The sequence below is a fragment of the Lathamus discolor genome, chromosome 14 (assembly GCF_037157495.1).
Source record: "Lathamus discolor isolate bLatDis1 chromosome 14, bLatDis1.hap1, whole genome shotgun sequence".
NCBI classification, from domain to species: Eukaryota; Metazoa; Chordata; class Aves; order Psittaciformes; family Psittacidae; genus Lathamus; species Lathamus discolor.
Genome location: NC_088897.1, coordinates 369,364 through 383,501, shown reverse-complemented (window position 1 = coordinate 383,501; position 14,138 = coordinate 369,364). Strand labels below are relative to the sequence as shown.

The 14,138-nt window shown below is 57.4% G+C and overlaps 2 protein-coding genes and 1 long non-coding RNA gene across 7 annotated transcripts in view; 1 reads left to right on the top strand and 2 right to left on the bottom strand.

The window, feature by feature from the left end:
* The first annotated feature begins 2,235 nt into the window (after positions 1-2,235).
* On the top strand, positions 2,236-6,583 carry LOC136022097 (coiled-coil domain-containing protein 183-like). Its single transcript, XM_065695029.1, has 12 exons — positions 2,236-2,337; positions 2,704-2,865; positions 2,989-3,093; positions 3,273-3,395; positions 3,784-3,912; positions 4,053-4,113; positions 4,193-4,293; positions 4,578-4,807; positions 5,109-5,268; positions 5,410-5,529; positions 5,778-5,874; positions 6,474-6,583. The coding sequence occupies exons 1-12, from the start codon at positions 2,236-2,238 to the stop codon at positions 6,581-6,583; spliced, it is 1,500 nt and encodes a 499-aa protein (XP_065551101.1).
* A 129-nt stretch (positions 6,584-6,712) lies between these two features.
* On the bottom strand, positions 6,713-9,701 carry LOC136022090 (uncharacterized). Its single transcript, XR_010616012.1, has 2 exons — positions 7,761-9,701; positions 6,713-7,600 (listed from the first exon to the last, which is right to left on the bottom strand). It is a non-coding gene; the product is annotated as an uncharacterized LOC136022090 (long non-coding RNA).
* Positions 9,702-10,803: 1,102 nt separating this feature from the next.
* The window catches only part of MTMR4 (myotubularin related protein 4), a 58,260-nt gene continuing 54,925 nt past the window's right edge, over positions 10,804-14,138 (bottom strand). For 4 of the 5 annotated variants that reach the window (XM_065694247.1, XM_065694249.1, XM_065694248.1 and 1 more), the window contains one exon: positions 11,746-13,050. In XM_065694247.1, the coding sequence (XP_065550319.1) occupies positions 12,873-13,050 (178 nt within the window). In that variant the 3' untranslated portion in view covers positions 11,746-12,872. Of the gene's footprint in view, positions 13,051-14,138 lie in introns of all 5 variants that reach the window. The other variant, XM_065694246.1, reaches the window with a different exon arrangement.

The window sequence follows — 14,138 nt, the reverse complement described above, 5'->3', positions numbered from 1 at the left end:
AATTGAACGGGGCCCTGGTTTGTACTCTTGACAGGGCGTTTTCCCTTGTACCATTAACAGGTTGTGAATTTTCTAACATTTTAGCAGGGAATGTTGAAGTCACCTGGAGGAGGAGAGGTTTGACGTGTCCTGGGTTCAGCAATAGCAGCCATTTTTCTCCTTCTCAGTAGCTGGTGCAGTGCTGTTTTTGACTTTCGGCCTGGGAACAGCGCTGCTAACACCGATGTTTCTAGTTACTGCTCAGTAATGTTTAGTCTGACCAAGGACTCTGTGAGCCTCATGCTCTGCCAGGGAGGAGGGGAAGCCGGGAGGAAGCAGAGACAGGACACCTGACCCAGACTAGCCAAAGCGGTATTCCATACCACAGCATGTCATGCCCAGTGTATAAAGTGGGGGCAGTTACTCGGAAGGGGGGGATCACTGCTCGAGTCGGGCTGCTATGGGTCAGCAGGTGGTGAACAACTGTATTGTCTTCCCTTGTTATTTCCCTTATCATTATTATCATTGGTGGTAGCAGCAGTGGTTTGTGTTATACCTTAGTTACTGGACTGCTCTCATCTCAACCCGTGGGAGTTGCATTCTTTTGATTCTCCTCCCCATCCCTCCGGGAGCGGGAGCAGTGAGCGAACGGCTGCGTGGTACTGAATTACCGGCTGGGCTTAAACCATGACAACACGTCAGGTGCAGAGGGCCTGCGGGACTCAGTCCTTAGAGGCTTCCTCTTGGAAGCTCACTGCTGCAGCAGTCTGCGGGCTGTTGGCTGTGCAAGGTTGGGTGAAATGTCTTTAGTAACACTTTGGAAGGCCCTGCCGTTGTCGAGACTGAGTTTTACTGAGGGAAAGTGAAATGGAGATTCACGAACCACTTTATCCGATTTAAAATGCTTTCTCTTGCCCCCAGGCTAATCTATGTGTTTAAATTTTGCCTAGGAACGTTTAGGGGCATAATTCCTGTATTTGGCACGTGGACACGGCCTCAATGTGGAGATCTCTGCATGCATGGCCAGACTGGGGAGATTCCTTGGGTGTACAAACCCTCCCCTGCTTGTCTTTCAAATGGCCATCTCTTCATGCAGGCTTGATGAAGCACTGGAGAGATGATCACGTTGGTATTTAGCTTGTCACTGGCTACTAGCACTAACACGCCATTTATAAATCTGCAAAGCAGATGCTGAGTGAGAGCCTCAGAGGGTATTTGACAATCCCATATTTCTTTGTTTTCAATGTTCAATCCCCTTAGCACAACAGGATGGCTGCAGGCTAAAGATCCCGCGTTACAGAAACTTGATCTCAGCTGATGTACGAGCTTGGTGCTGCGAAGGCCATTTCCCTAAAAGTCTTTTTCTGCAACTCTCTGGTGGCGGGAACTTGATGCTATTGACCAACAAACAGCTGCATGTGCTTGCGTTTCTTGTCCCGTTTGTAGGTGAGCAAGAGCACACGGTGAGCGTCAAAATAAATACCAGTACGGAGAGCTGGTTGGTTCTTGCACATGTCAACATGAGCACAACTCCCTGCGTGGCTGTTTCCTGACCGGTTAACTGACATTTCCAAAGGGACATGTCTGGGCAGCAGCAGGCTGCTCTTGCTCCGTTGCTGTGGTTACAGCCCAGCAACAGTTGCCAGGGCGCAGGGAGCTCAGCTCCGTGTTGTGGTTACAGCCCTGTGACAATTATGAGCACATAGGTCGCAAGGCTCCATTGGCTTGGCCACAGCTCTGTGAGCGTTGCAGCGGGCAGTAGAGCTGCAGTGGCTGCTACGTACGCAGTGGGGCTGGAGAGCCAAGGCAGCAGGAGCAGCATCATGCTGGGCCAGAAGCCAAACCTCAGCAAGCGCATGCGTGAGATGCGGGCCAGCATAGCCCTGCAAGGTGCTGCCCCGCTGGCTTTGCATTATGGACTGGGCCAAGCAGGGGGCTTTTGGTCCCCGCATCATCCTGCACAGTACCAACAGCTCCTCAATGTCCTGCAGGGCTAGCGAGGACGTTTTACTCCAAGCCAGAGGAAGAAAAGTTAAATCAGAACCGGGAGCTGCTGCCCCAGCTGCGAGAGGCGGTGCAGGAGGATACCCATGTCCTGGGCCGTGTGCGGAAGGTACCAGCAGGTCCCATTTGCTGCCTCCGTGGCTGTGGATCTGCAGAGCTGCAGAGCCAGCTTCTCCACTGGTCCTCTCCGGGAGCAGGAAGAGCAGGGCAGCAGGAGAGCAGGAGGCTGGGACCATCCCCAGGCTGGCACTGATGTGCTCTCTGTTCTTCTGCCCACAGCATGAGCTCACCCTCTCTGAGGCTTGCGGAGCAGAGCAGCCCTTGGGCAATGCTTTGGCCAGTAAGACGGTGGAGGTAATAGCAGAGTCCAGCGGGCGCAGGCTGCTCGCAGCGGGCTGGGGTTCAGGGGATGCTCAGAAGGACTGGTTGTAGGGACCTGGTGCCAGCACCAGGACAGCCCCACAGGGCTGGTGCAGTGAGACACGGGGTGTTCATGAGTGGTCCCGTGGAACCCTTTGCACTGCAGGACCCATCAGTGTCCTCCGTTAGCTCCCTGAGCGGGACCTTTGCCCCAGCAGAGCTCCTGTCCCGCCAAGGGAGTGACCAGGTGCCAGCATCACCAGCTCTGCCTTACAAAGAGTTTTGCAGGCAGGACCCCTTCTCCCGTGGGTGCCCAGCGAGCCCTGCCTCCAGCCTGGCAAATGCTCACATCCCATGCAGGTGGCCCAGGAGAAGCTGCGGGCCGAAATCTATGGCCGGGTGAACACGTGCAACATGCTGCTGTACCAGGTGAAGCAGCGGAGCCGGGCCAAGGAGCAGCTGCAGAGGCGGCTGCAGCAGCTGCAGGATGTGCGGATGGACGAGAAGCAGCACCAGGCACAGGTCCCAGGGCCCCTTGCTGGGGTGGCAGCACCCGTGGGGGGGTTCAGTCAAGCCTGCAGCCCTGGGTGGGCGCCGGTCTCAGCACACGGGCTCACCCCTTGTCCCCAACCATCTCTGCCCCAGGTGGTTCGTACGCTGGAGAGCAGCATTGAGAAGACGCAGACAAAAGTCCACGCTGGGCAGAAGGTGACTGCCCTGTACGTGGCGGTGCGGGATGCCCTGAGGAAGGTGAGCTCATCCTCACTGCGCCGTGGTCTCAGCCGCTCCCCCTGCAAAGGCCCTGAAGTGCCCAAGGGGCTGTGCTGGTGGGACACCCTCCTGCAGGAGCTCCTCCTGCTCCCCCCCATCTTCTGTCCCAGCACAGGGCACCCCTGGGACTCAGTGGGCTGTGGCTCCCCGTGTCCCAGGAGCTGGCCCACCTGCCCCTGCACCTGGACGTGCTGAGTGAGATGGCCGAGCTGCAGCACGGGGAGGTGGAAGACATGGAGCTCAGGGCCTCGCATGGTCTCAGAGCTGCTCGTGTAGCCAAGGTGAGAGGGTCCAGCGCACCTCAGGGTGCTTTCCTGCCCTGCAGAGCCCACAGGTGGCACCAGGTGCCCAGGCTGCTGAGTCTTCCTTCGAGGAAAAGCAAGACTGAGCTTGGCTTCCCCACAGTGCCCAGATGCCTCCCGAGCTCCTCCCATGTCTGGCTCTTGGGCCAGGCTGCCCTGAGCTGGGGACAGCTGCCTGAAGCACTGGCCATGGGGAAGGTGGCATTCTCCATTCTCTAGCTGCCCTTGCTCAGTTTCCTCCCGGGGCTGTTTACTCGGGGTAGGGGGTGGCATTTTTGGTGCTGGCCATGCCCATGTTAGAAGCCCACAGAGGTCCATTGTAGCTTTGGGAGCCACTTCTTTTCTGCTCTGCTCTGCTCTGCTCCAGGAGCACAAGGCCAGGATGGAAGCCCAGTTCCGTGCCGAGAGAGAGCTCAGGGCCCGCACCCTGGCTGCTCGGAAAGTGCGCGTAGACAGACGCTGGCTCAAGGAAGCAGAAGAAAGGCTTCTGAAAGCGGTGAGCTGGGGGGACCTGGCCCAGGCAGGGTTGCAGGCACAGGGCGGGCATCGGTGCCCAGCCTCCCGTGGGCGAGGGGCTGCAGGGCCAGCTCCCCCAGGGTGCCAGCAGCTCAGGGTTGACGATGAACATCCTTGCAGCAAGCCAGGCATGACGTCGCCAGGGACTTGCTGAGCCTGCCCGACCAGGACCCGCTGGTGGGTGAGTGCCTGTCAGGGTGCAGGGGGGGATGCGGGCGCAGCCGCAGGCATCCTTCCCTGCCACAACCTTTCCACCCCAGCTGCCAAACCGGAGGCCACCAAGTCCCGGCTGGAGCGTGACGCCTGGCTGACGGAGAAGATGGAGAAGGCCAAGGCTGCGGTGCAGTGCTCCTGCCTCTGGGTGAGCTGAAAACCCATCTCTGGTAGAAGCTGGGGCTGCTCCAGCCCCAGGGAGCTGAGCCTTGTCTGCTCACCTTGGTCCATTGCAGGGTTATCTGCCCTCCTCTGTCCCCAGAGCCCCCCAGGGCCCCTCTTGTGCAGGCAGGACGGAACTGCTGTGCTCCACGACACGAACTTGCAGCGGTTCTGTGGTTCCTGGGGCAGAAACCTCCCCAGCACCGCGGCCCAGATCCTGTACCCTGCAGGAGTGGCCTGGGCTGAGTCCATGTGCTCTCCCCCGGCCAGGACGTCCCCGGCAGGCTCCTGGCACAGCAGAAGTCCCTGGCGGCACTCGAACAGTACCTCAGAGGGCGCCAGGAGAAGCAGCAGGAGCTGAAGAAGGCACTGAAGGAGCTGGAGATGCAGCGGGATGAGCTGAAGTTTCGCCAGCCCGCAGACACAAGCAGGTGCTGCTGGGCTCCGGACAGCCATGCCAAAGGGGCCACCAGCCCTGGGGGCAGGGGGGCATGTGCATGGCAGGTGTCCCAACAGGGCACCCCTTCCTTTGTCACCCTGCGGCTGCCCACCCCTCCCGCACTGGGAGGGTTTCTGAGCAGAGTGCTGCCCCAGCTCTGGCGCTGGCAGAGCACCCAAAGAGGAGCCTTGCTCCTTGCCTGGCACGGGAAGTGGGCCCAGCAGCAGCACGGGGTTGAGCTGCAGGCAGCACCTCTGCTCTGCGCTTGGGGCAGGGGAGAACGTGGGCAGCAGCTTTTGCAAGAGCTCTGGGGCGTCTGCAGCCCTGTGCACTTGGATGGATGTGACCGTGCTTGGCTCCAGGGGGCTGGAGGAGGAGCTGAGGACGAGGCTGCAGTGGGAGGAGGCTCGGCTGGCAGAGAGGCGAGCGCAGCTGCTGAGGAGCCAGGAGACGCTGCTGGAGTTTGCAAACGGACTCGACAGCCTCTGGGGCCGTCTGCGGGGCATCACCGTGCCTGGCCAGGTACCCGCACAGGGCCGGGCTGAGCACAGCCCAGGCTCTGCTCGGTGCTGCAACGGCACCGTGTGGTGACGCTCGGTGCAGCAGCCATCACCCCGAGGGGCTCGCTTTCCCCACCGAGGCTGTTCTCTCTCTTGACTCCAGGAGCATTCTGTCAAGGCCGTGGGAGCGCACGAGAAGCTCCAGCAGTGTGAGCAGAAGCTGCAGTACCTGGTGCAGCGGGTGGCTCACCTGCCCCCCTGCAGCCACAGCGAGGATGATGAGGTGCCCGGGGGCTCCATCCCTGCTGCGGTCCCTGGGGACCCACACAGGCTTTCCCGGGTGGCCCAGCCCAAGCCATCCTCCCAGCTGGAGGATGGAGGTGCTCGAGGGAGGAGCCACGAAGCAGCTCAGGCCCCAGTGGCCCTGGGCTCTGTGGGCTGTTCCCTACCAGGGGCACATGGAGCTTGGGCACCCCTTTGGCTGGAACACCCGCCTCCCCTTCAGCTATGAACACAGCGTCTCTTTCACAGACTTTTGTGAAGGTCAGGCAGCTGCTGGAGAAAACCCTCATGAACGAGCCACAGAACCAGAAGGTTTCCTTGGAGGACGTGTGCATGAGGGTCCAAGGTAGGAAAGGGGACACATCCCACAGCAACTGCGCCAGGCATTTCTGGGCATCCTTGCCCACCTCCCAGTGTCCCAGCAGAGCCCAACCCAGGAGTTGCTCCAGGCGCTGGGGCTGACCTCGGCTGTCTCCAGGGCTTTGAGCATGGTGCTGCTTTTATGTGTGGATGTGGGAGAGCGAAGGCAGGCGGTGGGCTGGGGAGCGTAGAACCACCACAGGAGCAAGGAGGGATGCTGTGGGGCAAGCGGGGAGACCCTCGTCGTCTTCAAAATCACTGGGCTGCGAATATTCTTCACAGGCAGTGCTTGGCTCTGCCAGTGGCCTCCTCCTGTGGGAGCTTCTGGTCCCTTACCACCTTTGCTTAACACAGCAGGACCCAGGCCTTTGTGGGAAGCCCCAGCAGGGTCGAGAGAGGCCCCAGCAGGTCCTGCAGGTCCCCCTGGGCTGCTGGTGTGGCACAGCCAATCGGCAGTGCCTGTCCTGAGGGCTCTCCACGATGCCAGCAGCCCTCCAAACTGTGCCGGCTCCTCCTGGGGACACAGGCACAGCAGAGGCAGCCCCGCAGACCCTCCCCAGCCCGCTCCTCTGCTCTCTCTTGCAGACGATTCTGATTTTGGGGACAACCAGAGCGGCCTTGTCCTCAGCAGAGAAGACATCAAGAAGCAAGGGCTGCGGCTGATTGAAAGGAAGAAGAAAAGCAAGAGGAAGTAGTGCTTGCTCCCCGAGAGCTGGGGATGCCCCAGCCCACCCCTTGTACACTTTTCCCTTGATTTAATAGAGGAGATGCTTTTCATTCCTCCAAAGCTTGTGTCAGAGCTGAAACAGGAGGGCGCAAGTCACTTCTGTCCCTTCTGTCCCTTCTGGGATCCTATTGCCAAAACGTAGCGCGAGTTGTGGTTTTGCAAGGAAGCTCCAGAAGGAGCAGGATGTGCCAGTGACTGCATCTAATGGAGCTTCCCAGAACCAAGAGCCCAAGAGGCATGTTCTTCTGCAATGACACTGTGCTTTACTGCCACCCGCCCGCCTCCTGCCCCTGTCCGTGTGCTTACCACAGCCAGGGCTGTGAGCTGAACTTTGGGAACTGTATCCTGGAGAGCGTGCGTAGAAGAGCCCAACCGCCAAAATCAAAACACGCAATGCCTCCTCCCACAACAACTGTGCCAGGACAGAAAGCTCTTGCTGGGCATCACCTACACGTGGTGAGCACTAGATAAGTCCCACCGACATGCCAACCTGCCCTTTCTTAGCCGCCTAAAACTCCATCCCTCCACATGGAAGGGAACCAAGGAAAACCTAGGGTGGAACGTGGGCACTGGCGGCAGGCAGAATGGGAGCCCTGGGGTGGTGAGGCACCAGGAGGCCTGTGTGAGAGGACCGCCACTCCACTGGGCTGAGGGAGTGAGGAGCAGTGGGTCTGGCCCCCACCTGGCCACACCGTCCCCACCACAGTGGGGTGGACAGCGGCATCCATGAGGAATGGCTCAGGGAGATCCGAGAGGAGCACACAGGAAGGTTAGGGGGACAGAAAACAAAAGCGATGTGCAATACAATTGTTCATCCACTGGTGTCAAGGAGGCTGGCCAGCAGGATGCCGAGATGAAATTCCTGCAGACCATCTTCACCCTGTGTGAAGCTGGCAGGGCCAGGGGCTTCTCGCAGTGCCTGAAGGAGTTCTACCACCAATTGCAGGTGGTAGAGACTATCACAGCGAGGGGACACCCGGTTGCTCTGGGGAAGGGGGCACGTTGCCAGGCACCAGCACACTGTCAGGACAGGGCACAGGCAGGGACCAGTGCGTGCAGACACCAAGCTGCCTGAGGGGCCGCGGGTGCCAGAGCGGCCCTGGCAGCTGGGACGCTGCCCAGCATCGCCCCCATGCCAGACACACCTGAAGGCTGAACCCTGTTCCTGCAGCACGGTGCCCACCACGTCCTCATTCTTCCAGGGCAGGGAGCAGGTGAAGGAGACCAAGTGAAGCAGAGCCGGGAAGCTCAGGGCATGGCTCAGGGGCACTTCCCAGCACTGCACTTGCGGGTCCTTGCTCCCACTGTTGAGCTACACCTGTGGGCTTGAACAATCCTTGTTCGTACTATCGTTACTATTTCTTTGTATTTCACTTGTTTTCCTCCACTTTGCCTCTGCTTCCAGCAGTGACAGTTTGCAGGCAAAGGTGCACAAACGTGCTGGGAAAGACCAGGGAGAGGGAGACGGTCACCTCTGGGTCATCCCTACAGTCACAAGCTTCTCTGAACCCCACATCATGGTAAGGGTTTCTGGGCCAAAACATGGTAAAAGGCACCCTTAACCCAGCTGACTTTACTGATGATGGGAGGCTGTACCACAGCTCAGGCAGGCAGCAGGGTGCCAATCCCCACCAGCCCCGGCTGGGCACTGCGCAGTCCTAAAACGGTTGTTTCACTCCACTGTTGTGGTTACAGTGGGCAAGATCACAACTACAACCTTCCTCCAGTTCCTCACTACCATCACGGTGCTGGGTACCTCCAGCCCACACTGCGGGCCCTGCACAGTGGATTCCTTGCCGGATCTGTTCCGCTGACCCCGATGGCGGCACTCGTCTCCCCACATCCAATTGTTCCTGCTGAAAACCTGGCTCGGGTTGCAGCATTCTCAGCTGGTTGTTTCACTTGTGAGGTCACCAGCTCGTGCCCTCAAGCTTCCTCCGTTTTCTTCTTCAGGAGCCAGCCAAGTTTTCAACACTTCTTTTCCCGATTCCAGAGCAAGAGATGCTCCATCGACAGTTGTTTCGGGGGGAGGGGACCATTTGATTGTCTTTTGCGTGCAAGAAAAGAAGCCCCAGCACTGCACAAGCTATTCCTTTACCTTTCCCCTTTTACCTTTTCGCCGACTCCGAAATCGCTGTATCCGCTCCACCGCTTTATCGCCACCTCTCCAACATGTGGGGGCCCCTCCTGTTGCCGCGCACACGCCCATCCCCGCAGCGGTTTCTCCGTGGCAATCCCGCGGGCGGCTACGCCGACGTTTTCGGTTGCGTTCAGACGGGTGGCACAAAACCGCCGCTGGGATCCAGCCAGAGCTCCGAGATCAGAGGGGCTGGGGGCGGCTCGGCTGCATCGCTGATTACCGCCGGTCGCGATCATTAAGCACTGCCACGATTCCGGATTCACGAATAGCGCTGTTTGTTGAAGCAACAGAAACACAGGCTCGAATTGCCCTCGATACAGTCACTGACCGCATTAGCGCTAAAACCCAAAACTCGCCAGCGATTAACTGAGTTCATGCAGACAAATAAACTAGAGGAGGAGACTTCATAGCTGGGACGACTCGGGCAGAGGAGGCTGTCAGTTAAAGCAAAGTTACAGCGATTGCTGCAACGGGGAGCAAAAAGGGATTGGAAAGAAAAAGGAAAGAGAAAAGCTCCGCCAACCTGTTGGGCTGCTGCCGGCTGGAGGCCAGCCGGGGCCGGGAAGCGCTGCTGTAAAGCCTGGGCAAACGCGGTTTGCAGTGGGTTGAGAAGAGCTCTGGAGATAGCCTTAAATTCACAGAGAGAAACTAAAAGCTGTGGTATTTCCACTGAACGCAGAGCGAGGGCTGGTTCCCGTCGGCCGGCCGGCCGGCAGCAGGCAGGTAGGGAGGTGCGACTGGAGCTCCGCAGCCCGAGAGCGGCTCCAGCGAGACCCAAGGAGAACGCTGCTGCCGACAGCGAGCTCCGGGGCCGGCCCGGCTGGAGGCGACGTGTCCGCAGGCAGCCGCCGAGCCGGGGACGGAGCCGGAGCGGCTCGGGAAGGCTCCTGCAGCGCGCCGGGGGCTGCTCCCGCCGCGGAGCGCGGCTGCCGGCGCCGGGCGCACGGCGGAGGACGGCGGCCGGGCCGGGCCGGGCCGGAGCGGGCAGGACAGGGCCGGGAGCGGCGGCGGGGGCGGGCTGCGGGCCCGGCGGGGGCTGCGGCCGCCGGACACCGGCTCCGCGGAGGCCGCTCCTCAGCCGAGCGCGGGGCGGGGCGGGGCGGCGGGGCCCGCGGGGCGGTGGCGGCCGCGCTCTCCTACCTGGGACACGCAGCGAGGGTGGAGCCGCCGCGGACCGGGCCTCGGGCTCCCCCTCCCGCCGCACCGCCCGCCTGCAGCGCGGCCCCGGCCGGGCCCGGGGCTGAGGGGGAACCCCCGGGGCAGCCCCACCCGCACCTTCCGCTGGAGCGGGTGCTCCGAGCCCGTGTCCAACCCGGCCTTGGGCACTGCCAGGGACGGGGCAGCCACAGCTGCTCTGGGCACCCTATGCCAGCGCCTCAGCACCCTCACAGGGAAGAGCTTCTGCCTCAGAGCTCAGCTCGGTCTCTGGCAGGTTCAAGCCATTCCCCTTGGCCTGGCCCTGCAGGCTCTTGTTTAAAGGACGATGCAGGTTTCTTGTCGGCCCGTTCGAGTGTTTGGAAGGCTGCTGTGAGGTTTCCGTAGCACCTGTCTAACATGAGCACTGACCTGAACTGTAGCAGTAGTTTACCAGAGCATCTGCTTAATTACAAGCTCTCTGGGTGCTTTCAATTCATTACAGGCTTTCTAGAAGATTCCTTCCAGCTCAACCACAAACTGTAACTTCCCAGCATCTCCCTTGGCACATCAAGCTAAGCATGACGGTCCCCATTTGTCTTTCTGCAGAGGAGAACACAACCGTAGAAGTACCAGACAAAATCTGGTATAAACGTGGTGGTGAAGAGCTGGTGCAAGCTGTCCGAGTCCTTCCCTGGAAAAGAAAAATCCCTTTTTGGGTCATTACATGAAAGGCTGGAAGAGGCTGGTGCCCCAGGCAGCCGCGTGTCCTACCCTTCACTCTGATTTGTGACATGGAATATTAAACCCCTAGAGTACCTTCATCCAGGGGAGAGGCAGCAAGTGCCAGCAGCCTGGGGAACACCATGAGAAGAACTCAGGGCAAACAAAAGAATGGGTCCCAAACACAGCAGCACTAATATAGAGATTTTATTTTGACTGTATTGAGTTGTACAGCACATTTTGTTTGTCACAATGCTATGGAACTGATTTTAGAGGTTTTTGGCCAGCACATTGTGACGCTGAACTCACGAGAGCTAAAAGCAGTTTGGACTAACGGCCTGAACGGAAGGGCCAGGAGTACCTAGTTTCTGGCTTCCCCATCGCATGCAGTCATTCCAACACGTGCAAAACAGGAGCAAACCCAGTTTCTTCTGCCAGCCCAACGTGCACTCTCCCACGTCTGGCAATGACTGCAAGGTAGAAGGCGGGGAAGAATCTGAAGCAAGGTGCCTTTTCTTCCCAAAGCCATCTTGGTTGTTCCCAGTGTGGAAAAGAAGCAGAGTCCAAGGAAGTACAGGGTCTTCAGATGATGCTAGCTTTGCTTGCACTATTGGGATTTACAAAACCAGAGGCGGACATATCGAAGTGCAGGAAAGGGTCGTTATTGCACTCCCTCCCACAGAGATGACAAACCATTAGCAAAGAACTGGGGAGATCACAACAGCATAAAGTACTTTGCCTTGTTAGTAGAACCAAACCTCCTCACAGCTCCTCCCCACACACACAAAGTCTCAGCTCTTGAGGTGCAGGATTTATCGGACATTTTCGTTTAGCTGGAAAACCCCGCTGCGTTTCTGCAGAGAAATCCCCACTTTGAAACTCTTCTTCCTCATCAACACCACAGATCCCTTAGAAAGGAGGTGGGACGGGTGCTGCCCGAGGGATCTAGGGATTAAAAGCCCACCCAAAGCCCACCTTCTTCCTAAACCTTTTTTCTTTCTGAACCCAGTTCCTTTTCCTCAGAGTGAGCTGGGGTTCCTGCTCTCTGGTTTAAAGAAGTAGAGAGGCAGTTACAAGTTGGCAACTCCGAACATTGACCACTGTACAGGAAACAAGTCAAATTCAAGAGGCATTTTAGGTAGCACTGGGGTAAGTCGGAGAGATAGTTTCCACCACTGAACAGATGCACGGGTCCTGTTGGTCACTGCAGCTTGGCTGTACCTGCTGAAGTGAAAAGCACAGAGCACGGTGTCTGTGTGAGCCAGTGTCCTTCCCCATCCCCATTTTGGTATCAATGCTTCATTCTCCCTTCTTCGGGTTACATTAAGTGCACAGAAATATATAGCAGCATTTGAACTGAAACCCTCACATACACCAGACAGCACATTCCAGGAGGTAAAACAACACATTATGGCCTGTACCCTCAAGGTATCAAGTTTTCAGGATAAAGAGCAGTAGGAAGTGGAGAACTGAGGGCAGAAAAGGGGAGGAGGAATAACAGAGGAGCATGAGTTCTGTTTCTGTGCCAGGAGAGGATCAGAGTGCCATTCCTGATAGCACCAGGCTGTGACATGAGTGCAGACAAGCAAACGGGCAGAGCAGAAGTGAAAAGCCAACCTTCCATCTCCCTGCAGTGCTGGGGGCAGGGGCAAAGGTCAAGTGCATTCACCAGTCCCAGCGGAGCACGGAAACGGGCAAGATCTGCTGGGCCCGTTTTCAGCCACAGTGAATTTCTCTTCATCGCACGAGAGAAAATCCCTTGGTGATGGCTGATGAGTCATGTTCACTGAGCTGATCGCAAATCACACTCATGGAAAGAGGATCTACAGAGCTGCTCCAGCCTGAGGCCCTTCCACAGCCCATGGCACCACTGGAGCCTGCCCTCTTCCTTCTCACACAGCAGCTGACCTTCACAGTGGGAGCTGGTTCTAAACATGCCTTTCTATTGCTTTGGGGGTACTTTGCACGGGCACTAAATGTGAAAACAATGCTTTCCAGCCCACAAGAAGAAAGAGGTTGCAATCCCCTCTTTAGCCCTAGCTTGTCAAGGCTACAATGGTACCAGCGTGGGGACACAAACACCATACTCTCTAATCTGAGCCCCTCTGCTCTAGACTGATGGTAAGACTGCTGAAGACAATGCATTCAAGCTTGGTGTTCAAGCCTTGCATCAAAGGCCTTCACAATTACAGTGGAGGCAGTCACCAGTCAAACCCCCGAGAGGAAAGGTTGGGCTTAGACAGGTCCCTTGTGCTGGCATTCAGCTGGAAGCTGTGGCGATGGGCTTCTTCAGATGTTGGCTCATGAGCTCCCTGGCACGAGAGACTTGGATGTGGTCATAACAGGAGTTACAAACGAGGACAGGGTCATATAACTGCTGATCAGGGATGGGCAACTTCAGGTGGCAGCAAGCAGCACAAAACACGTTCCCACAGTTCCTGTCAAGGAGCAAAAACAGCCTGTGAAAAGAGAGCTGGGAACACCACAGCAAAACCTTACCAAGTACAAAGGATGCAGTTCAGGGGTGAAATCCCAGCCTTACTCATGGCTTGTCGACATGTTTCTTAAAGTACACGCTGTGGTCTGCAGCGCAAGCTAACTGGCTAGCACGAAGGAGGGACTAATGCGCTAAGAAAGTTGGGGCTGTTCAGCCTGGAGAACAGAAAGCTGTGTGGAGACCTCATAGCAGCCTTCCACTATCTGCAGCGGGCCTACAAGGATGCTGGAGAGCGACTCTTCATTAGGGACTGTAGTGACAGGACAAGGGGTAAGGGGTTAAAACTTAAACAGGGGAAGTTTAGATTGGACGTAAGGAGGAAATTCTTTACTGTGAGGGTGGTGAGGCACTGGGATGGGTTGCCCAGGGAGGCTGTGAATGCTCCATTCCTGGTGGTGTTCAAGGCCAGGATGGACAGAGCCTTGGGTGGCATGGTTTAGTGTGAGGTGTCCCTGCCTATGGAAGGGGGGTTGGAACTGGGTGATCTTAAAGTCCTTTCCAACCGTAACTATTCTATGATTCTACGATTACCATCCAGGAGAAGGATTGAAGGGATTGGAAAAACAGAAACAGGAACAATGTAGAAAGGAAATCTGCAGGGAATTCATGAGGCCTGGGAAATAAGGAAAAACTTAAAAATTCCTTTTAGGAGCTGGAGGGAACATTCATTGCAGGCAGGTGTTTGGTGAGTTTCGTGGTTTGAGCCCTGACAGTAACTCAGAACCACGCACCTGCTCACTCACTGCCTCCTTTTTCCCCTCCTCCCCATTCTTGGAGGGATGGGGAGGAGAATGGAAAGAATGTAACTCCCATGGGTTGAGATAAGAGCAGTCCAGTAACTAAGGTATAACACAAACCACTGCTGCTACCACCAATGATAATAATGATAAGGAAAATAACAAGGGAAGAGAATACAACTGCTCACCATCCCCCGACTGAATACCCAGGCTCAACCCAAGCAGTGATCTGGGCCTTCTGGGTAACTCTCCCCTGTTCATATACTGGGCATGACGTGCTGTGGTATGGAAT